The 23,144-nt window shown below is 40.5% G+C and overlaps 1 protein-coding gene across 1 annotated transcript in view; it reads right to left on the bottom strand.

The window, feature by feature from the left end:
* LOC129281293 (uncharacterized) overlaps positions 1-23,144 on the bottom strand; it is a 161,986-nt gene that overhangs the window by 118,122 nt on the left and 20,720 nt on the right. Inside the window, exons 22-56 of the mRNA XM_064095604.1 lie at positions 22,973-23,123; positions 22,210-22,392; positions 21,626-21,828; positions 20,758-20,932; positions 18,900-19,222; positions 18,292-18,447; positions 17,277-17,427; positions 16,055-16,237; positions 14,767-14,969; positions 13,949-14,123; positions 12,968-13,284; positions 12,583-12,732; positions 12,091-12,241; positions 10,677-10,853; positions 9,039-9,241; positions 8,384-8,558; positions 7,918-8,234; positions 7,527-7,676; positions 7,190-7,340; positions 6,828-7,004; positions 6,472-6,674; positions 5,817-5,991; positions 5,351-5,667; positions 4,960-5,109; positions 4,623-4,773; positions 4,261-4,437; positions 3,905-4,107; positions 3,250-3,424; positions 2,784-3,100; positions 2,393-2,542; positions 2,056-2,206; positions 1,695-1,871; positions 1,339-1,541; positions 684-858; positions 218-534 (exon numbers count right to left, since the gene is read on the bottom strand). Of these exons, the coding sequence (XP_063951674.1) occupies positions 218-534; positions 684-858; positions 1,339-1,541; positions 1,695-1,871; positions 2,056-2,206; positions 2,393-2,542; positions 2,784-3,100; positions 3,250-3,424; positions 3,905-4,107; positions 4,261-4,437; positions 4,623-4,773; positions 4,960-5,109; positions 5,351-5,667; positions 5,817-5,991; positions 6,472-6,674; positions 6,828-7,004; positions 7,190-7,340; positions 7,527-7,676; positions 7,918-8,234; positions 8,384-8,558; positions 9,039-9,241; positions 10,677-10,853; positions 12,091-12,241; positions 12,583-12,732; positions 12,968-13,284; positions 13,949-14,123; positions 14,767-14,969; positions 16,055-16,237; positions 17,277-17,427; positions 18,292-18,447; positions 18,900-19,222; positions 20,758-20,932; positions 21,626-21,828; positions 22,210-22,392; positions 22,973-23,123 (6,912 nt within the window). The remainder of the gene's footprint in view (positions 1-217; positions 535-683; positions 859-1,338; positions 1,542-1,694; positions 1,872-2,055; positions 2,207-2,392; positions 2,543-2,783; positions 3,101-3,249; positions 3,425-3,904; positions 4,108-4,260; positions 4,438-4,622; positions 4,774-4,959; positions 5,110-5,350; positions 5,668-5,816; positions 5,992-6,471; positions 6,675-6,827; positions 7,005-7,189; positions 7,341-7,526; positions 7,677-7,917; positions 8,235-8,383; positions 8,559-9,038; positions 9,242-10,676; positions 10,854-12,090; positions 12,242-12,582; positions 12,733-12,967; positions 13,285-13,948; positions 14,124-14,766; positions 14,970-16,054; positions 16,238-17,276; positions 17,428-18,291; positions 18,448-18,899; positions 19,223-20,757; positions 20,933-21,625; positions 21,829-22,209; positions 22,393-22,972; positions 23,124-23,144) is intronic.

Below are 23,144 nucleotides of genomic sequence, written 5' to 3'. Positions count from 1 at the left end.
ACTTATCCTGCACATGCTTCAACGTTCAAGAAATTCAACTAAGCTACAACACAACCCCTTCAAACATTCAACACCCGGAAGCATACATTCAAACTGGCTTTCTTTCATTATTTGAACAACAACAAAAAAACCTGCAATTCTTCTACAAAACATGCCTCAACAACACCCTCATTTACATAAATACAGACTGAGAAGAAAAAAATTGTCTTCCTCATACCATTGATGTCACATCCCGGTAGATCCAGACCTGGTCATCAATGTAGGGAAGGTAGTCAGACACATCTACGCCATTTACTCTGACGTGGAAGCCCTTCATCAAAGAATATCGGGAACCCCTTAGATCAAGTATCACTTCCCTCAGGAAAGAAACACGGTCGGATGGGCGCCGTCGTTCATTGTTGGACCACAGGTGGTAGTCACTGGAGTTTCCGCAATCTCTGACCAAAGTGTAGTCGCAGGCACCCTGGAAGTTGTAGTTCTTCTTATCGAAGGTAACATAATGAGGATCACCCCAGATCTGACAATACCCAGGAGCTATGAATAAAGAAGAATCGCAAAAAATAAGTCAGGATCCCCATCGGCTTCCAACCATGAAAACGCTCCAACGCTAAAATGTATTTTCATTCATCATCTCAAGGGGATAAAAGGAAAAAGCTATCGATGTCTCAAAATGGAATTCTCACCTCTAAAGCAGGCATCTCCAAGGGAGGTGTAGCCGTCTTTGCAGTAACAGCTTGGAACTCCGTTCTTGATATCACATTCTTCGTTCTCTCCGCACTCAAAAGCATCACACTGGGAACGCCCAGCTTCACAGGTGCAGTGTTGTGTGCAATCCGAGTCGGTCCATGCTCCCCCAGACTGTCAAATGAGTGCAACAAAAATCAAGGGTCAACTCAGAAAAAAGGAAAGGATATACAGCAGCACACACTTCAGTGGCTGCTCGATGGAACAGCTTGAACTTACACTAAACGGTGTCTCAACTCTTTGCCCGCCACGGACAGGATCACTCCTGTGCCACATTAATTTCTAGGTGCAATCTTAAGTGGGGATTTGCATGGAATATGCTAATTCAGCTCACAATAGCTTTTGATTGGTTTATTGTAAAGAAAAGCATTGTGTACACAGTACAATGCGATGCACACATCACTAATGTGTATGTGTGCATGAACAACAGACTTAATACGCTCTGTGTCTATTGTGAATGAAATGTGACTTAGTCGAAGTTGGCAGCCCCCTGTATGTGACTCCAGTCGAACAAAGCGGGCAAAGAGTTAATACTACTGAAATGGAAAAAGTCACCTGCATGTTAGCTACTGCAGCACTGGATTTCAAGCTTACCGGAATATAAACACCGTTGTCCAGAGTGCAACCACACTGCGATGGATCAACGCACTTCCCGCCATCGAGCACCAGTCCATCCTCACATCGGCATGTCTCCTGGCAGGTGGCATTGCAGGACAATGAGCTGGAAGCAGAGGAACATGTTGCTGGACAGCCACTGAAGCATGGATCGTACACAGTGTTCGAAGGACAGTCCAGCTCTGCAAACGAGACAGCAAAAATAGCATTTGAAAACAGGCACAAGGTGACGGTCTTTACCAACACCGCATAAACATGATCTCTAATCTCTACCAACAAACATATCACCAATCAAGAGATACACCCCCAAAAATATTGTCTACAGATTGACTTACGGCATTCATCCACACCCAGTCTCCATCTGCCAGGATCCCCTCCCTCCATCTTGCAGGCACGGGCATACTGTGCGAGACTGGCACACAGAGCATCATCACCGGTTAAGCAAACGTCATAGACGCAGGAGTCGTAGTAGTCGTCAGGGCTCAAAATCTCAATGCAAGATTCAAATGGTCCTGTACAGGGGGCAAGATTAGGTCAGATGTTGTTAGATGAAGCATGCTTTTACATGTACTTCCATTCATCATGACAATTTCTCAGAGCATTTCCCCTGACCAAACGTGACACTAACACAAACTCCAGACAGGTTGAAGTGGACAACAACGTTTGAAAGATTGTTCCCATGACATTCAAACTTACCTGAAGGATCCTTCAAGTAATAGCAGAGATCATTAGATGCTGTCAGTCTGTTCTCTACCTCCTCGCAAGGATCGGTTGGACCTGGATCCACATCTTCGCACTGGTCAGGATTAACGACCCAACTGTTTCCAAACTCAGTCGCAGATCTTGCCTGTTGAAAAAACAAATCAATATAAATCTTCCGAAAGCTTTCACAGTACAAAACACTTCATCAAGTTCTCCGTAAGAAACAGGAATGACTGAAAGGCACTTTCCCCGCAAGACGTATCCATTCATCACAAGAACAAAAGGAAATTCATGACGGACTTAAGAGTGATACATGGCAGGTTTCTCTTACCAAATCCCCGGAAGGAAGCAGCATATCATTCTCCTTCTCGCCATCAAAAGATCCACAAAGGCCACAGGTTCTTCCTGCATAGTAGCTGAGGTACACATCAGCGCTGTCTTGTCCGTCGTAGCTCACCCACAAGAAATCTGTGACCAGATTCTATAAGAAAAGAAAGAGGGAAGTACTTATCCTGCACATGCTTCAACGTTCAAGAAATTCAACTAAGCTACAACACAACCCCTTCAAACATTCAACACCCGGAAGCATACATTCAAACTGGCTTTCTTTCATTATTTGAACAACAACAAAAAAACCTGCAATTCTTCTACAAAACATGCCTCAACAACACCCTCATTTACATAAATACAGACTGAGAAGAAAAAAATTGTCTTCCTCATACCATTGATGTCACATCCCGGTAGATCCAGACCTGGTCATCAATGTAGGGAAGGTAGTCAGACACATCTACGCCATTTACTCTGACGTGGAAGCCCTTCATCAAAGAATATCGGGAACCCCTTAGATCAAGTATCACTTCCCTCAGGAAAGAAACACGGTCGGATGGGCGCCGTCGTTCATTGTTGGACCACAGGTGGTAGTCACTGGAGTTTCCGCAATCTCTGACCAAAGTGTAGTCGCAGGCACCCTGGAAGTTGTAGTTCTTCTTATCGAAGGTAACATAATGAGGATCACCCCAGATCTGACAATACCCAGGAGCTATGAATAAAGAAGAATCGCAAAAAATAAGTCAGGATCCCCATCGGCTTCCAACCATGAAAACGCTCCAACGCTAAAATGTATTTTCATTCATCATCTCAAGGGGATAAAAGGAAAAAGCTATCGATGTCTCAAAATGGAATTCTCACCTCTAAAGCAGGCATCTCCAAGGGAGGTGTAGCCGTCTTTGCAGTAACAGCTTGGAACTCCGTTCTTGATATCACATTCTTCGTTCTCTCCGCACTCAAAAGCATCACACTGGGAACGCCCAGCTTCACAGGTGCAGTGTTGTGTGCAATCCGAGTCGGTCCATGCTCCCCCAGACTGTCAAATGAGTGCAACAAAAATCAAGGGTCAACTCAGAAAAAAGGAAAGGATATACAGCAGCACACACTTCAGTGGCTGCTCGATGGAACAGCTTGAACTTACACTAAACGGTGTCTCAACTCTTTGCCCGCCACGGACAGGATCACTCCTGTGCCACATTAATTTCTAGGTGCAATCTTAAGTGGGGATTTGCATGGAATATGCTAATTCAGCTCACAATAGCTTTTGATTGGTTTATTGTAAAGAAAAGCATTGTGTACACAGTACAATGCGATGCACACATCACTAATGTGTATGTGTGCATGAACAACAGACTTAATACGCTCTGTGTCTATTGTGAATGAAATGTGACTTAGTCGAAGTTGGCAGCCCCCTGTATGTGACTCCAGTCGAACAAAGCGGGCAAAGAGTTAATACTACTGAAATGGAAAAAGTCACCTGCATGTTAGCTACTGCAGCACTGGATTTCAAGCTTACCGGAATATAAACACCGTTGTCCAGAGTGCAACCACACTGCGATGGATCAACGCACTTCCCGCCATCGAGCACCAGTCCATCCTCACATCGGCATGTCTCCTGGCAGGTGGCATTGCAGGACAATGAGCTGGAAGCAGAGGAACATGTTGCTGGACAGCCACTGAAGCATGGATCGTACACAGTGTTCGAAGGACAGTCCAGCTCTGCAAACGAGACAGCAAAAATAGCATTTGAAAACAGGCACAAGGTGACGGTCTTTACCAACACCGCATAAACATGATGTCTAATCTCTACCAACAAACATATCACCAATCAAGAGATACACCCCCAAAAATATTGTCTACAGATTGACTTACGGCATTCATCCACACCCAGTCTCCATCTGCCAGGATCCCCTCCCTCCATCTTGCAGGCACGGGCATACTGTGCGAGACTGGCACACAGAGCATCATCACCGGTTAAGCAAACGTCATAGACGCAGGAGTCGTAGTAGTCGTCAGGGCTCAAAATCTCAATGCAAGATTCAAATGGTCCTGTACAGGGGGCAAGATTAGGTCAGATGTTGTTAGATGAAGCATGCTTTTACATGTACTTTCCATTCATCATGACAATTTCTCAGAGCATTTCCCCTGACCAAACGTGACACTAACACAAACTCCAGACAGGTTGAAGTGGACAACAACGTTTGAAAGATTGTTCCCATGACATTCAAACTTACCTGAAGGATCCTTCAAGTAATAGCAGAGATCATTAGATGCTGTCAGTCTGTTCTCTACCTCCTCGCAAGGATCGGTTGGACCTGGATCCACATCTTCGCACTGGTCAGGATTAACGACCCAACTGTTTCCAAACTCAGTCGCAGATCTTGCCTGTTGAAAAAACAAATCAATATAAATCTTACGAAAGCTTTCACAGTACAAAACACTTCATCAAGTTCTCCGTAAGAAACAGGAATGACTGAAAGGCACTTTCCCCGCAAGACGTATCCATTCATCACAAGAACAAAAGGAAATTCATGACGGACTTAAGAGTGATACATGGCAGGTTTCTCTTACCAAATCCCCGGAAGGAAGCAGCATATCATTCTCCTTCTCGCCATCAAAAGATCCACAAAGGCCACAGGTTCTTCCTGCATAGTAGCTGAGGTACACATCAGCGCTGTCTTGTCCGTCGTAGCTCACCCACAAGAAATCTGTGACCAGATTCTATAAGAAAAGAAAGAGGGAAGTACTTATCCTGCACATGCTTCAACGTTCAAGAAATTCAACTAAGCTACAACACAACCCCTTCAAACATTCAACACCCGGAAGCATACATTCAAACTGGCTTTCTTTCATTATTTGAACAACAACAAAAAAACCTGCAATTCTTCTACAAAACATGCCTCAACAACACCCTCATTTACATAAATACAGACTGAGAAGAAAAAAATTGTCTTCCTCATACCATTGATGTCACATCCCGGTAGATCCAGACCTGGTCATCAATGTAGGGAAGGTAGTCAGACACATCTACGCCATTTACTCTGACGTGGAAGCCCTTCATCAAAGAATATCGGGAACCCCTTAGATCAAGTATCACTTCCCTCAGGAAAGAAACACGGTCGGATGGGCGCCGTCGTTCATTGTTGGACCACAGGTGGTAGTCACTGGAGTTTCCGCAATCTCTGACCAAAGTGTAGTCGCAGGCACCCTGGAAGTTGTAGTTCTTCTTATCGAAGGTAACATAATGAGGATCACCCCAGATCTGACAATACCCAGGAGCTATGAATAAAGAAGAATCGCAAAAAATAAGTCAGGATCCCCATCGGCTTCCAACCATGAAAACGCTCCAACGCTAAAATGTATTTTCATTCATCATCTCAAGGGGATAAAAGGAAAAAGCTATCGATGTCTCAAAATGGAATTCTCACCTCTAAAGCAGGCATCTCCAAGGGAGGTGTAGCCGTCTTTGCAGTAACAGCTTGGAACTCCGTTCTTGATATCACATTCTTCGTTCTCTCCGCACTCAAAAGCATCACACTGGGAACGCCCAGCTTCACAGGTGCAGTGTTGTGTGCAATCCGAGTCGGTCCATGCTCCCCCAGACTGTCAAATGAGTGCAACAAAAATCAAGGGTCAACTCAGAAAAAAGGAAAGGATATACAGCAGCACACACTTCAGTGGCTGCTCGATGGAACAGCTTGAACTTACACTAAACGGTGTCTCAACTCTTTGCCCGCCACGGACAGGATCACTCCTGTGCCACATTAATTTCTAGGTGCAATCTTAAGTGGGGATTTGCATGGAATATGCTAATTCAGCTCACAATAGCTTTTGATTGGTTTATTGTAAAGAAAAGCATTGTGTACACAGTACAATGCGATGCACACATCACTAATGTGTATGTGTGCATGAACAACAGACTTAATACGCTCTGTGTCTATTGTGAATGAAATGTGACTTAGTCGAAGTTGGCAGCCCCCTGTATGTGACTCCAGTCGAACAAAGCGGGCAAAGAGTTAATACTACTGAAATGGAAAAAGTCACCTGCATGTTAGCTACTGCAGCACTGGATTTCAAGCTTACCGGAATATAAACACCGTTGTCCAGAGTGCAACCACACTGCGATGGATCAACGCACTTCCCGCCATCGAGCACCAGTCCATCCTCACATCGGCATGTCTCCTGGCAGGTGGCATTGCAGGACAATGAGCTGGAAGCAGAGGAACATGTTGCTGGACAGCCACTGAAGCATGGATCGTACACAGTGTTCGAAGGACAGTCCAGCTCTGCAAACGAGACAGCAAAAATAGCATTTGAAAACAGGCACAAGGTGACGGTCTTTACCAACACCGCATAAACATGATCTCTAATCTCTACCAACAAACATATCACCAATCAAGAGATACACCCCCAAAAATATTGTCTACAGATTGACTTACGGCATTCATCCACACCCAGTCTCCATCTGCCAGGATCCCCTCCCTCCATCTTGCAGGCACGGGCATACTGTGCGAGACTGGCACACAGAGCATCATCACCGGTTAAGCAAACGTCATAGACGCAGGAGTCGTAGTAGTCGTCAGGGCTCAAAATCTCAATGCAAGATTCAAATGGTCCTGTACAGGGGGCAAGATTAGGTCAGATGTTGTTAGATGAAGCATGCTTTTACATGTACTTTCCATTCATCATGACAATTTCTCAGAGCATTTCCCCTGACCAAACGTGACACTAACACAAACTCCAGACAGGTTGAAGTGGACAACAACGTTTGAAAGATTGTTCCCATGACATTCAAACTTACCTGAAGGATCCTTCAAGTAATAGCAGAGATCATTAGATGCTGTCAGTCTGTTCTCTACCTCCTCGCAAGGATCGGTTGGACCTGGATCCACATCTTCGCACTGGTCAGGATTAACGACCCAACTGTTTCCAAACTCAGTCGCAGATCTTGCCTGTTGAAAAAACAAATCAATATAAATCTTACGAAAGCTTTCACAGTACAAAACACTTCATCAAGTTCTCCGTAAGAAACAGGAATGACTGAAAGGCACTTTCCCCGCAAGACGTATCCATTCATCACAAGAACAAAAGGAAATTCATGACGGACTTAAGAGTGATACATGGCAGGTTTCTCTTACCAAATCCCCGGAAGGAAGCAGCATATCATTCTCCTTCTCGCCATCAAAAGATCCACAAAGGCCACAGGTTCTTCCTGCATAGTAGCTGAGGTACACATCAGCGCTGTCTTGTCCGTCGTAGCTCACCCACAAGAAATCTGTGACCAGATTCTATAAGAAAAGAAAGAGGGAAGTACTTATCCTGCACATGCTTCAACGTTCAAGAAATTCAACTAAGCTACAACACAACCCCTTCAAACATTCAACACCCGGAAGCATACATTCAAACTGGCTTTCTTTCATTATTTGAACAACAACAAAAAAACCTGCAATTCTTCTACAAAACATGCCTCAACAACACCCTCATTTACATAAATACAGACTGAGAAGAAAAAAATTGTCTTCCTCATACCATTGATGTCACATCCCGGTAGATCCAGACCTGGTCATCAATGTAGGGAAGGTAGTCAGACACATCTACGCCATTTACTCTGACGTGGAAGCCCTTCATCAAAGAATATCGGGAACCCCTTAGATCAAGTATCACTTCCCTCAGGAAAGAAACACGGTCGGATGGGCGCCGTCGTTCATTGTTGGACCACAGGTGGTAGTCACTGGAGTTTCCGCAATCTCTGACCAAAGTGTAGTCGCAGGCACCCTGGAAGTTGTAGTTCTTCTTATCGAAGGTAACATAATGAGGATCACCCCAGATCTGACAATACCCAGGAGCTATGAATAAAGAAGAATCGCAAAAAATAAGTCAGGATCCCCATCGGCTTCCAACCATGAAAACGCTCCAACGCTAAAATGTATTTTCATTCATCATCTCAAGGGGATAAAAGGAAAAAGCTATCGATGTCTCAAAATGGAATTCTCACCTCTAAAGCAGGCATCTCCAAGGGAGGTGTAGCCGTCTTTGCAGTAACAGCTTGGAACTCCGTTCTTGATATCACATTCTTCGTTCTCTCCGCACTCAAAAGCATCACACTGGGAACGCCCAGCTTCACAGGTGCAGTGTTGTGTGCAATCCGAGTCGGTCCATGCTCCCCCAGACTGTCAAATGAGTGCAACAAAAATCAAGGGTCAACTCAGAAAAAAGGAAAGGATATACAGCAGCACACACTTCAGTGGCTGCTCGATGGAACAGCTTGAACTTACACTAAACGGTGTCTCAACTCTTTGCCCGCCACGGACAGGATCACTCCTGTGCCACATTAATTTCTAGGTGCAATCTTAAGTGGGGATTTGCATGGAATATGCTAATTCAGCTCACAATAGCTTTTGATTGGTTTATTGTAAAGAAAAGCATTGTGTACACAGTACAATGCGATGCACACATCACTAATGTGTATGTGTGCATGAACAACAGACTTAATACGCTCTGTGTCTATTGTGAATGAAATGTGACTTAGTCGAAGTTGGCAGCCCCCTGTATGTGACTCCAGTCGAACAAAGCGGGCAAAGAGTTAATACTACTGAAATGGAAAAAGTCACCTGCATGTTAGCTACTGCAGCACTGGATTTCAAGCTTACCGGAATATAAACACCGTTGTCCAGAGTGCAACCACACTGCGATGGATCAACGCACTTCCCGCCATCGAGCACCAGTCCATCCTCACATCGGCATGTCTCCTGGCAGGTGGCATTGCAGGACAATGAGCTGGAAGCAGAGGAACATGTTGCTGGACAGCCACTGAAGCATGGATCGTACACAGTGTTTGAAGGACAGTTCAGCGCTGCAAACGAGATAACAAAGACATTTGATAAAGAAGCATTTGTAAAAAGGAATGAGGGCTTTACGAAAACTGCATGATCCCTACTCTTGTCTCACTGTTAACAAACATATCAACATCAATTTTTCAGGGGGATCGCCTATCACCTCACATTCTTGCTATTTGTATTAACCCCCTACTCAAATATTTGAATGGATTGACAAAATTTGATTACGTGGTGAATGAAAGGAAATGACTACATTTTTTTGGATGATGACTTCTGCCTTTTAACCTCTAACAGTAGATCTCACAAGCACATAATGAATACTCTAACTACCCAAGTGTCTAGTTTTGGTTTGAAACTAAATCCATTGAAATGTAGGTCACCGTTAATTAGTCTAGAAACCAGTAACTCTCAGTGGAAGAGTGTGGCATACCATTTACCTGAAAGAGCTACCAAATTTATGGTAAATGCTTTAGTACACTCTCTATAAAATTTGTGGGCAAATTTGCTAATACATGGGGTAAGAGGTCAAGCAATAGGTGCGCTAAATGTGATAACCGTGAAACCCTTCCCCATCATTAGATATTGATATATTCAGTTCACAGAAGTTTCTGATTTTTTTTACCCAAGGATGGAATATACTGTATAGGACAGAAGATGTATGTTATTGCCAGATCATCTGTTTTACATAGTTTCATCTCTCGTTAGTAAAAATCTTGTATTAGGGTAGGATATAAATATAGGGTAATGTAGGCAAACGAGGAGAGCATTTTAGATATCAGTCATGAGCACACATCTCCATTTTGGGCAGGACTTACATATCGAGGTGCTAGATTTGAATACCTAGCAAGCTGACGTCTTCAAGCTAGATACCGGTGGTTGACACACATTAAGGAAAAGTTTGATCTTGACTTATCCGCTTGACAACTTCAGATAAGACTCTTGTGTAAAGGGACTCTTTCTGTAGGGAAGAAGTCCACCACGCAGACTGGGCATAGCGATGGACGATGGAGTCAGCAATCCAAACTTGATGTCTCATCGCATTATTTTAACCAATAATTACCAATTATGTGTTTGAAATCAATTTCATTTAAATATCCCAAATTTGTTGAAGAAAGGTCGTGAAGGAAGAGCAATAACGTTAATTTGATTTCTAAATATAATTTTATTCAAGTGTTTCAATTGTCTTACATTTAAGTGTGCAATCAGCTGTGGGTAAAAAAACGTTCGCTCAATTGACTTCCTGGAGCAAAACTTTGTCAAAAGAGCAATTGTAATGTGAGAATATGATCATGCGAGTATACAATCATTTTGATAAATTATTTGCTACCTTATCTTAGCCATGAAAATAGAAGAATGAAGATGAAGTCCAGCATTCCATAGGTGTGTGTATTTAATTAGTCTGAGGTTCAAACTAGGTTGGATTATCAGAATACCTTCCACTTTGTTACTTACGGCATTCTGGCACATGTGCTCTCCAGGTACCAGGGTTTCCACCCGCGCTCTTGCATGCCTGGGCGTATCGTTCAAGACTGGTACATAGAGCTTCCTCGCCCATCTCACATACATCATAAAGACATGAGCCATAGTGGTCTTCGGGATCTACATAACTATGGCAGGAAGCAAAGGGTCCTAAAAAACACATAAAAGTGGTATTGAAATCGATAAGCTATCAGTTTGTCTATATTCGAAAATGTTTGGAAATTTTGCTACCTTTGCACAGCATAATTTTAGGTTAGTATGTGGATTTTGTTTGTGTACAAGAAAATAGGTTACCAGGCTAGCCGCCATGAGCATCTGTGGATGGTGTGTGCACCCTATAGATCCTCATTATTACTATAATTAAGCCTATCTCTTGCTATCAATACAAACTTCTATCCCTTGGCAGATTATCACTTATTTTCCATTTTCCAGTTTTTAGACTGGTTTTGTAATCAATGAATCGTTTAAACTACTACTGCAATAGGAAATACTAGTACCTAATAGAAGTACAAAACGGGACCTCAAGTGATGGCAGTGTCCAAAGAAAATCACTTGAAATTTGTAGTCACGATCTTTCAAATACAAGGTCAATCAATGATTAACATCAAAATTACTTTGAGGCTCCTGTACAAAGATGAGTTCTATTTTTGTTTAAATACCCCACACTCACCGATGTTTGTTAATATAATGTATGGACATGTATGCTACATCAAGACATCTACAACTATAAATTTCTTCTTCCTGTCTATACCTATACTTGAAAATAATGTACAAGGACTGAAAAACTTTGAGCCTAACATAGAAAGGAATAATGCTGACTAAATTTTAGGCCATGAAATATTTCACATTTCCTCATCCTACTCACCAAATTACTTAGCCATAGCAATATCTAGTATTACTTTACAGGTTTCTAAATTTCTGTATCAGGTGTCTTATGAAAACTGGACAATGATGAGCATCAAGCTGTCATCAAGTTTCTGCAGCTGAAGGGCATGACCCCAGCTGAGACTTGGCACTCTTTGAGGGTAACCCATCCAATTTCTTGGAACGATTTGTGACTATGGATGAGACTTTCATTCATCAATATCAGCCCAACACCAAAGGGCAGTCAAAACAATGGAAGCATCGCATGTCACCAGCCCCAAAGAAGGCCAACCCAACTTTGTACATTTTTCATTAGACACTATGATACAGGAACCTGTAAAATCTGACTAGATATTGCCATAACCAAGAAATTTGGTGGGTAGAATTTAAAAAATGTAAAAGATTTCATGGACCAAATTTAGTCTTCATATCTTCATCCTTTCTATGCTCAAAACTTTTCATTAGCCCCCTCGTATTAGACATAGTGATGACGATTGATATATACTAATTTTGTGAGTCATACCAAGAGGATCTTTAAGGTAGTAACAAAGATCTATTGCATCCTCCCGACTGGTCACTCCATTTTCACAAGGGTCAGTTGGACCTGGATCCACATCTTCGCACTGGTCAGGATTAACAACCCAACTGTTTCCAAACTCTGTTGCTGATCTTGCCTGTTCAGAGCAGGAAACCAACATGAGATTAATTGATTATTAATTATGTTCCTTTCTACAAATGCAAGACTATTATCGCCATCACAGCCACTATATACACAAAGTGTTGAAAAGACTTTGACATTTGAAAGTTCACTTTTCTTCCCAACCGGAACACTTTGATATCAAACTACATAAAAACTGAATTTTGCAGTCTTTTTTTCTTGCAGATCTGACAGTCATGGATTGATTTAAGGAAGAAAACTAATTACTCTCTTTATCTTTTCCTCTAGTTTCCTTTGCTTTCATCAATACTGGTCACTACTACATCAATAGAATGCAATCTGCTGAATAATGCTTACCAACTGCCCTGAAGGAAGCATTAAATCATTATTTTTGTCACCATCATAAGATCCGCAAAGGCCACAGGTTCTTCCTGCATAGTAGCTGAGGTACACATCAGCGCTGTCTTGTCCATCATAACTCACCCATAAGAAATCTGTTACCAGATTCTAAAAAAAGAGACAAGAGAAAACATATCCTGTATACTCTTTCATGTTCAAGAAAAAAACATGTAGAACAAACAACTTCAAATACTCAACAAACAGAAGTATAAATTGATAGCTTTCTTGCATCGTTCGAAAGAAAAAACTAAAATGCATTCCTCTCCGTATGCTTCTACAACACATACCTCAACCAGACCCTCATTTACATACAGACAAAGAAAAGAAATTGTCTTCCTCATACCATTGATGTCACATCCCGGTAGATCAAGGCCTGGTCATCAATGTAGGGAAGGTAGTCAGACACATCTATGCCATTTACTCTGACATGGAAGCCCTTCATCAAAGCGTATCGGGCACCCCTTAGATCAAGTATCACTTCCGTCAGGAAAGAAACACGGCTGGATGGGCGCCGTCGTTCATTGTTGGACCAAAGGTGGTAGTCACTGGAGTTCCCGCAATCTCTGACCAAAGTGTAGTCGCAGGAACCCTGGAAGTTGTACTTCTCCTTATCGAAGGTAACATAATGAGGATCACCCCAGATCTGACAGTGGCCAGGGGCTGATAAAGAAAGAAAAAAACGATATGGAATATTATTCTAACAATTCAACCAGATTTCATTTTTAATCTAACCATAAATTTTGGTCGACACTTTTGTAGAATGCTTGATTTTATCTCCATCTTTAAACAAATGTGAAAATATAATGCACTTAAAAATTCATTAAAACTCACTGTATACTCAAGATATTTGTTTTTCTCACTTATTAATGGCAATATAACTTTGGACATATGTCCACTGCAGGGATGAAATGGTTTGTACTTGGTAAATTTGTTGGAGACAGGCACTCAATACAAGCATGTTCTAACTACAAGTGATTTTATAATGAAATGGGAATAATTTCACTTAAGAGGTGGATTTCAATATTTAACAGAAACAATTGTCACCTAAGTCATTAACAAATCCCCCTCCCCACTTAAAATGCATAGAATATGGAAGCATGAACTATGTAAGAGTTTGGAAAGCTGTGTTCTACAACGCTGGCAAGAAACTACCAATAATTTCAGAATTAAACTCAAGTTATGGTTCAAAGTTCAAAATAAGGAATTGGTTAAAGATACCAAATCACCCCCCCCCCCTGTAAGGAAAAACAGAAAATATGAAAACAAAAGTGTGATATACATATCCACTTGGATTTCATACTGGAGGGCACATTCGCATACTTACCCCTAACACAGAGGTCTCCAAGCAAAAGAAACCCATCTAAGCAGTAACAATCTTGTACACCGTTCCTCAGTGCGCATTCTTGATCGTCTGTACATCCAAACGGCTCACACTGAGCCTGTCCATTGAAGCAGGTGCATCGTTCACTGCAGTCGGGGCTTGTCCAGGAATCAGTAGCCTTCAATGGGAAACAAAACAGATCATGCAGGTAAAATCAAATATTTCTAAAGATAAACTTCAGTCCTGAACGTGGGTTTTTATTGTGATAAAAAGGCTTAAAGTGAGAATAGTTGTTACAATGCACCAACATCATGTATGAAATTTTTTGATTGTTTTATGTTGTCGAAATCACCAAAATAAATCTGTCAATCTAAAAGAGGCACTAGCAATGGACAGGGAAATAAATGTGTGGGACCACACGCAAATTGGCAGCACAACCGTTTCAGTCAATTTATCATAATCTTACAAATAAATGTGGGGGCATTGTTGGACATCAATCGTTTACAGTTTTAAAATAATATGCTTGCTTGAGACTTTGATGAATAAAACACTTTATTATTATCATTATAATTGTTTGGTATGCTTCCTGTAACATCATGAAAAAACATTGAAAGCCCACAATAATTATCTCACAGCATTTTATACAGGCAAGTGTCTGATGATTTATTTAATGACATACATTTACCTGTGAATTGCTTACAGATTTGCCCAAATATGTAAAGTGCCACACAAAATGAAAGTTATTATTGTCATTACGAGGCAAACAGAATGGAATGTGAGGAAATTCGATATCAAGATTAGATGAATCAAACCTAACATACCGAGATATAGATCCCACCCGGGACTAGGCATCCACACTCCGATGGCTCAACGCATCGCCCACGATCATCCAGCTTGCCATCACGGCAGGTACAGGTCTCTTGGCATGGTAAGGTGCAGTTGATATTAGCATCCGGTTCCGCACAGCTTGGATGACAGGCACTCCCACAAAGCTCATAGATCCTATCAATGGGGCACTCAAATGCTTTGAAAAAAAAGGCATGACAATGCGAAATTTACTTATATCTGTATCCATAAGAGGCAATGTATTATTGTAGATGGATAAACTAACTAATTACATTTTTCATCAAATCAAAGATATTTTCCTACGTCTTATTGCTGATAACTCTTAATGCAACATTGGAGCACATTGGAAATAAGTTCTGGGCTCTGTAACAAAAAGATTAGCGATTAATCGCTAATTTGATAGAACAATTCTAATTGGTTCCTAGTCGGTCTACCGAGCAAAATGCGCATGCAACGATGATCTTGATAGGCCATTCCATTTAGCAATTAATCTCTAACCTTTGTGTTATGGAGCCCCGGTAAGGCTATACATTTTTTAAGGATTTCTTTTAGAAGACCAAACTTCACAAAAGTGATACATGACAGATTTTGAAATCCAAATTCAAAGCAAAACATATATTTTGTGTGTACATTTTCTTTCAATATTAAGAATGATAATACAAATGCAGAGTACCATTTCATTGAAATGATTTTTACAATTGCTCACAAAATTGTTTGGCCACCCATACTTCAGTCTTTCAAGAAGTCATGTATTATATGATGAACAGCTGATTGAAAAGTCCATCCTGATAATCACTTCCTTAGGTTCAAGACAAGGGAATAAATAACTTGGATTAAGTCACTGTCCCTTGGTGGAATGGGTAATATCTTGTTAATGAAGAATTCCCAATTTAATCAGAGCAAAATGAAATATGACTTCAGTAAGGGTAAATTTAAAAAGAGGTGAACCCATTCAAAGTGTATTTTTCAATTCAAAATACTTTTGTCTGGATATAAATGGAAGAAGCAGACTGGGAAAGACACAGATGACGGTTGAAGTATGAGGCAAATAGTTTCAAACACTTTTGTCTACAAAAGGTGCCTCACATTTTTTCATGGAAGGGTCCTAATGAAAATAATTTCATCAATTGTAACTTCCATATAAATTCTTTATGTTTGGATCAATATTTGATGGCTGCTATTGCAGAAGTTGCCATTGTGTGTCTTAACTCCCTGTGGAACTACCCCCAGTCAGATTCTCCCGTCATGGAACACAATGCTCACCACACCGTGGAAGAGCAGCTCTCCAGAGTCCGACAAGGCCGTTGGCTTCCCTGCACTGTTGGGCGTACTCCTGGATGGCAGGACAGATGACGTCACTACCAGGATCAGTATGGCACAGATCATAGAGACAGGCTTCATAGTAATCCTTGGAATCAACGTAGTCAAAACAGTTCCCTAGAGGACCTGAGAACAAAAATGGAGAAAATCATCGATCACAAAAGGATTTCATAAAGACGGTCAACAGAGAGGTTTCTGCATGCATCTCCTGGCTGTGAGTGTTTTAAACACTCTGGTCTTAAAGTCATAATCACTGCCAAGCTGATTGATAGTCTTGCTGTACTAATCACTCAATTAAAATTAATGTCCTGGAAAATGGACAAATACATAAATTTAAGCTGGTTTTCCTGTCATTTCATTAACACCATAGCAGTTTTAAGACATGCACACAGAATTTAGTCGTTAGCTGGAACAGGAACAGCCCTGTTTAAGGGATTTGTAGAAACCTAAGAGGCTTGAACTGGTCGACTATTGACTTCTGTCATTCCAGTAGGCTTTCTTAAAGGGGAATCCAGCCTTGGCCATAAAATGTTGTGTTGGGAAGGAGAAAAAAAAATTAAACAAAATGGTGAAAGTTTGAAAGAAATCGGACAAGCAATAAGAAAGTTATAGCTGTTTTAAAATTCAGATCACTAATACTATGTAGATTTCAAATTGGCAACTGGGGAAGTAAATTATGACAAGAGGCAAGGACAACTTTCCCATAGGCCATGTACTTTATTATCAGGGATTTGTGGTTTTCTCCTAAGTACCCATTCCCCTGGGGCAGTAATCTAAATATAACCCAGGTAGTATATTGTTTTATGTCCTCATGAAAGAAAAATATAATTTCAAATAAAAATTTCAGGAAAAATGACATTTTAGCCATAATATGTATTGGAGTACATGAAAGAGTAGTTCTTGCCTTACATCACTATGACATCCCATATGCGGCCAATTTGAAGTCTCCAAGGGTATAGTGATTACCAATATTTACAACTTTTACAAATTCATAACTTTCTTGTTGTTTGTCCAATATTGTTAAAACTTTCACCTATCAACTTGTCCAATTTATTCTTTTCCTCATAAAAACAAGTTTTCATTTGGGTTGGATTCCCCTTTAATAATAAATCACAAAGTTCCAGCAGGCAACGGTCAACATGCATTCACAAATTTTACAACTTACCATCGGGATCAATGAAAATGTAGCAGATATCCCTGATTTCTTGATAAAGATCTTCATCATCCTCGCAATTATCAATAGGATCTGTGATGGTAGGGTCACACTCATCAGCATTCTGAATCCAGCCATTTCCAAAGACGTTTGCGTATGGGGTCTGAAAATGATAAACAATATGCATGTCACCAGAGTTTTCTACCACAACTACATGTACCATAAGATGATTTTTGAAAACAAGTTGGACGAAAATGCATAAACATTGTTTTTTTTCCACAACCATCTTTGCTTTGCGAGGCTTATTGTAGAAAAATGATTCCTCATGTTTACACACCAATCAGGTGAATCTTTCCAGCAGTCGGACAAAAAGCTATAATCATTCTTTAATCATACAAAATTATGCAAAGAATTCAAGATAATCCACAAATCATTTATTCTGGGGAGCTTTTTATCAACATTTTCGTTCGACATGTTGTCAGATCTGACATCTTTCCTTGATTTTGATTGGCTGATAAGCAATGTTACTATGGTAACTGTCAGATAAAATAGGACTTTTAGGATAAACGTCTGACAAGTCCTTTCTGGAAACACTTCCCTGATCTACGGAATGATTCCTATTTCCAACATCGAGTCCCTTTTATTCCCAAATATCTAATAATAATAATAATATTCCGCATTTATATAGTGCTTAACACATCGGAACGACGTCTCTAAGCGCTTTTACAGATATATTATTACCCAGGTCATTGGATCCTTGCATGCCCGCATACAATGTATGCACCTTCTCCACTCCCTGGAAGCATTCCAACAAGAGTTCCAAGACTCAATTGCTAGGCATACTACATAGGCTTTCGCATCCTACCAGGTACCCATTTAACACCTGGGTGGAGAGTGGCAAATTGTGGATTGACGCCTTGCCAAAGGACGCTAGGCCATGGTGGGATTCGAACACACGACCCTCTGATTACAAGGCGAGAGTCATAACCGCTACACCACGGCGCTTCCACAACATGAAATTACTTACTATACTGCCATCAGGAAGCTTGAAGTCATTGGCTTTGTCATCATCAAACGTTCCACAAAGACCACATGTTGCATTCCAGTATTCAAAGGGCATCTGTATATGGGCAGTGTCACTGCGATCATATCGAATGGTCACCCCAAAGTAAGTCTCAATAATCTGTGAGGGTGTAAAAGGGAGTGTAGAAACAACTGCAATCAAGGAACTGCCATTAATACTGATTTTTGTGCCTGGAGACATAGTGTCAGGGATCCTCTAGATATACATCAATTTGTCATGTAAGAGCACTTTATCATGGAATCATACTCGTACTTACTTAATATTTACATATCTATATGTCCCTGCATATGATGTGTTTCCATAAGAAAAATATATGCTTGCCAGTGTACAATATTGATTCATCAGATTTCTATAAAATCTCAGAAAAACTTTGTTCAAGATATTGACTCAATGATACCTATTTCTTTTTTGTTTGTTTCTTATCATTAAGGTACATGTACATCTTACTCCTTAAGTCGAGAGGTTAGCCCTCATTTCCAGTACCATTATTTACCCGTTAAAAATTCAAAGAGGGTAACAACAGAATAGTGATTACATTGGCATTCACTTACAGTATATTTGACTCCTGATCTAATAACTACCCCATTGGGGTCGATAACGGGTGAGTTCCTGAGCTCTCCGTTCAGGTAGATGCCGTTGTCCTTGGATACCGTATAGACTGTTCCATTGACCTCCAGGCTGATACGTCTCATGAGGGTCACTGTGCTGGATGGGCGGTTCTTTTCGTTGCCTCCCCAGATGTGGAAATCCACCATGCCGGGTCGGATGGAGCACGGCCTGACTAAGGTGTAGTCACAGTCCCCTTGGAAGTCATACTTCACGTTGTCAAAGGTGCTGTAATGGGGATCTCCCCAGATGGTGCAAGTGCCATCCTCTGTAAGAGAAAATTAGGAGGCACAAGATTGTATTTCCGGTGACCAATGAACGATAATTCAATTCAATCTATTCAAGTCCACAAATGAAATTTGTTTCGGGATTTACATACATACATTTTATGACAACATCTAAAATATACATGAGTGAAAGACATACAAAAGTATAAACGGCAAGTATACAGGAATAGTGCAGCATTACAAAAAATATACAAACATAATACCAACAAAGAAAATTCCTACAAGGCACCATCTCCTCCCCCGCGCTTACCCCAACAAGAAAGTGAAACAGTTTGTCAGTGTAAAGAGAGAAAGAGAAGTGGCAGAGAGGCAAGAAGAACAGAGAGTGGAGAGAGAACAGAGAGGGAAGAAGAAAATAGAGAAGGGAGAGAGAGCAGAGAGGGGAGATTACCTCCCGAGAAAAAGAGAGGCATGGGAGGGGGCAAGACATAGCACAACCTTTTCGCAAATATTGCACACAGCATTCAGACTGCATTCAGATAATTAGGTAATGCATTCATTCTAAAAGGTCGGGTAGAAACTAGTTGAAAAGGCTTGTTTAGGCGGCTGAACCTTGAAAACTAAATATGTATTAATTTATAATACATGTCTTGCTTTCAGTTTGAATTGTCAGTCTAAAATCTCATTGTTGTGAGAAAATCATGAAACTTGTAAAGTTTAAACCAAATGACTCATTGAACAATTCTTTCTACATAGGGGAAAGAGACACTTGGGGTCATGTGGAAAAGAAAGCCAAAAGGGGCTTAGGAAGAAATTATCACATGAAATTAATTTAGGGGACCCAAAATCAATCGTATGTCTTGCTATTCATTGCTGGTCTGCTTCTTCCAACAAAAGGTTTGAGATAAGGGTGTTAAAAATAATGGCCCGTGTTCTGAACTCTGGTATATATTAAACCCTGGTTTAAAGTTGTGGTTTATCTATAGAGAGTCAATTGGGGCATAAATCCCTAACAGTACACATTCAATTTATGAACTCACATGACACCCAAATTATTCATAATTGTCTGGGAATGATAACTGAAGTATTTTTTCCTCCTTATTAAAGCAAAAGTAAAACAAAATAGTAAACATAAGAAATATACAATATAAACAGAATTTTTGAATTTTTGGCTCCCCATAATTTCAGCACAGAGTTAGACCACCGTCTAAGTTAAACCAGAGTTCAGAATACGGGCCATTGTATCTAAAAATTTGAATATTTTAGGGCAGTTCAGTAAAATCTGAACATGTAATTTAGAAACAAGGCATTGGTGGCAACCTCATATTGTCTGAAACAGTCTCATAATTCCTGTACAGAACTCTCTCTTGGCAAAAGAATGTTGCAACTGTAAAATCAAGCGATTTCTGAGCTATCCTCAAACTTCTTAAATTTTGAGATACAAGCTGCATATTTTCTGCTTTTCCATTCTGGGTGGTTGACAACACCTGCTACTAAAACCAATCAGTGCCCAAACGGTATCGCACTCCCAAAGAAAGCTGACGATAATACTGTTTTTTTTCTTCAAATAACTGACCTCTGATGCACTGTTCACCATCGTAGGTGAATCTGTCTCTGCAGTAGCAGTCTCGGATGTTGCCTTTGATTCGACATTCCTGATATTCCTTGCATCCATACGGCAAACACTCTGTCACTCCTCCTGAACAGCTACAAGATTCAGAGCAATCATCGCTGATCCACATCATTCCAGCCTGCAAAGGTCAAAGGTCATGAGTTCATAAACACATAAATATGTAAGACACTTAAATAGTGCTTTTCTATTTTCACTTTACATTATATAAGATGAAGGGGGAAAAATTAGTATGCTCTCCAACTGCATATAGTATTAAGAGTAATCAGAGGTAACAGTTATAGGTTTTGAGATTGTTTGGAAGGGTGCACCTACGATTATCAGGTTCCACGCATTGCAATTTGTCCCTAAGAAAAGGCACTATAGAAATATTATTTTTATTACTCTTATTATTATTATCATTATATTATTATCATATTTTCTTTAAAGATTTAACATATGGACTTGAATGGAATCTAATGTGGAGATTATTCTCCCCATAACATCCATTGTTATCCTTCTGTTCCATCTTTCAAAAACAATCTCTCTGATTACCTCTTTGTATAATATGTGCACTTGGACATAACAGCATAACTACATGTATTCTTGAGATATTTGTCAGGTTCCTTTTTTATCAAACTCCTCATGAATTTTAAAAAATGCAAGAATAATGAGACACATTTTGCTCTCAGCCAATCAAATTGCACCATTCCACTGTTATAATAAATGTCATAAAAATAGGTTCTTCTCTTTATCTGACCAAAGCACAAATTCTATTAATTTAGATACATGTAGATTACATATACTCTCCATTCCAAAAGATGTAACAACTCACCGATATGTAACTGCCATCAGGAAGGGTGCATCCACAATTCTCAGGTTCCACGCATCGCCCTCCATCGTCTAGCTGTCCCTCTGGGCAGCTACAGGTCTCTTGGCAGGGAAGGGTGCAGTTCAGGTCTGCCTCGGGTAAGGCGCAGCTTGGCTGGCAGGCACTTCCACAGGGCTGGTAGGTCTTGCCGGTGGGACACTCAAATGCTGTGATTCATCATCAAGACAGAGAATTTATTCATATTGATATGCCATGCAAGTTACTTTGCATAGCACCATGTATTCCAAGGTTTTTTTTTATATGTGTACACATACCAAACATAAAGTACTCTCATAAAATAAAGACAAAATAAGTATTACTATCATTATTACATGGGTAGAAGGCATCACAAAAGAAGTCTATGCCATGAGATTTAGATGGAATCCCACTCAGCACCTTTCATAGAGGCCATTCCACATTCCCCTTGTCTTCTATTTATGTAAAAAAGGGAGGATTAGCGAGGAGAGAGTGAGCAGGATGGCTCCTTAGTTAGGGGATGTGATGTCCGACCTACACTCATAATTAAAACAAAGAAATGTCAGACTTACGACACTGTAGCACACTCTCTCTCCAGTTTCCGATGATGCCGTTGGCATCCCTGCATTGCTGAACGTACTCCTGCAAGGCCCCGCAGATGATGTCGTTACCAGGATCGGTGTAGCAGAGATCAAAGATACAGGCATCGTAGTAATCATCCTCGTTCACAAAGTCAAGACAGTCACCAAGGGGTCCTGATAAAACACAAAGTATTCATGCAGCATTTCTTATCACACCTATTTGGAATGGTGAACATGTATGCCAGGACTTCTATCCAGACAAGACAGACATTTTAAGAATTTAGCCAGTAATATTTCATAAATTGTTGATAACTATCGAAGAATGGAGCAAATGAATACGGTATCAGGCAACTTTGGCACTGAAAAGAAGATGTTAGCTTTGTTTATTGTGAATCATTGACCTACATCATCTTCCTCTTGACTTACTTCTGCTGCTACATGTACATATACTTTGGTAATATACAAAAATTGTGAAACTAAGGCAATTTCAATAACATCCATGAGAATTAACATATCACAATATCTTTATAGATTATATATCCTATAAAAAGCAAATGCCTCTGATTAGCGTCTATAAAATATCACTACATCATACAGGACTGATCAAGCTATTTCCCATTAAAAACAAGTCATTCTGATCCTTCCTGAGCTGTGCATTATTTGTTTGAATCTATAATTGGAATCACCATGTAGCAGGATTATGTACTTATCAACTTCAAAAATAACTGCATTGCAACACATCATCTCATCTCACCTTCTGGATTGATAAAGATATAGCAGATATCTTCCACCAGATCTTTGATAGCAGAATCCTCCTTACACCTGTCGACTGGTCTCTCTAAATCGGGGTCACACTCATAGGCATCTAACACCCAACTATTACCAAAGACATTTTCAGATGATGTCTGTGTGGGATTAAAAAAATA

This window comes from Lytechinus pictus, chromosome 2 (assembly GCF_037042905.1).
Source record: "Lytechinus pictus isolate F3 Inbred chromosome 2, Lp3.0, whole genome shotgun sequence".
NCBI classification, from domain to species: Eukaryota; Metazoa; Echinodermata; class Echinoidea; order Temnopleuroida; family Toxopneustidae; genus Lytechinus; species Lytechinus pictus.
This window is presented reverse-complemented; position numbering and strand designations above follow the sequence as displayed.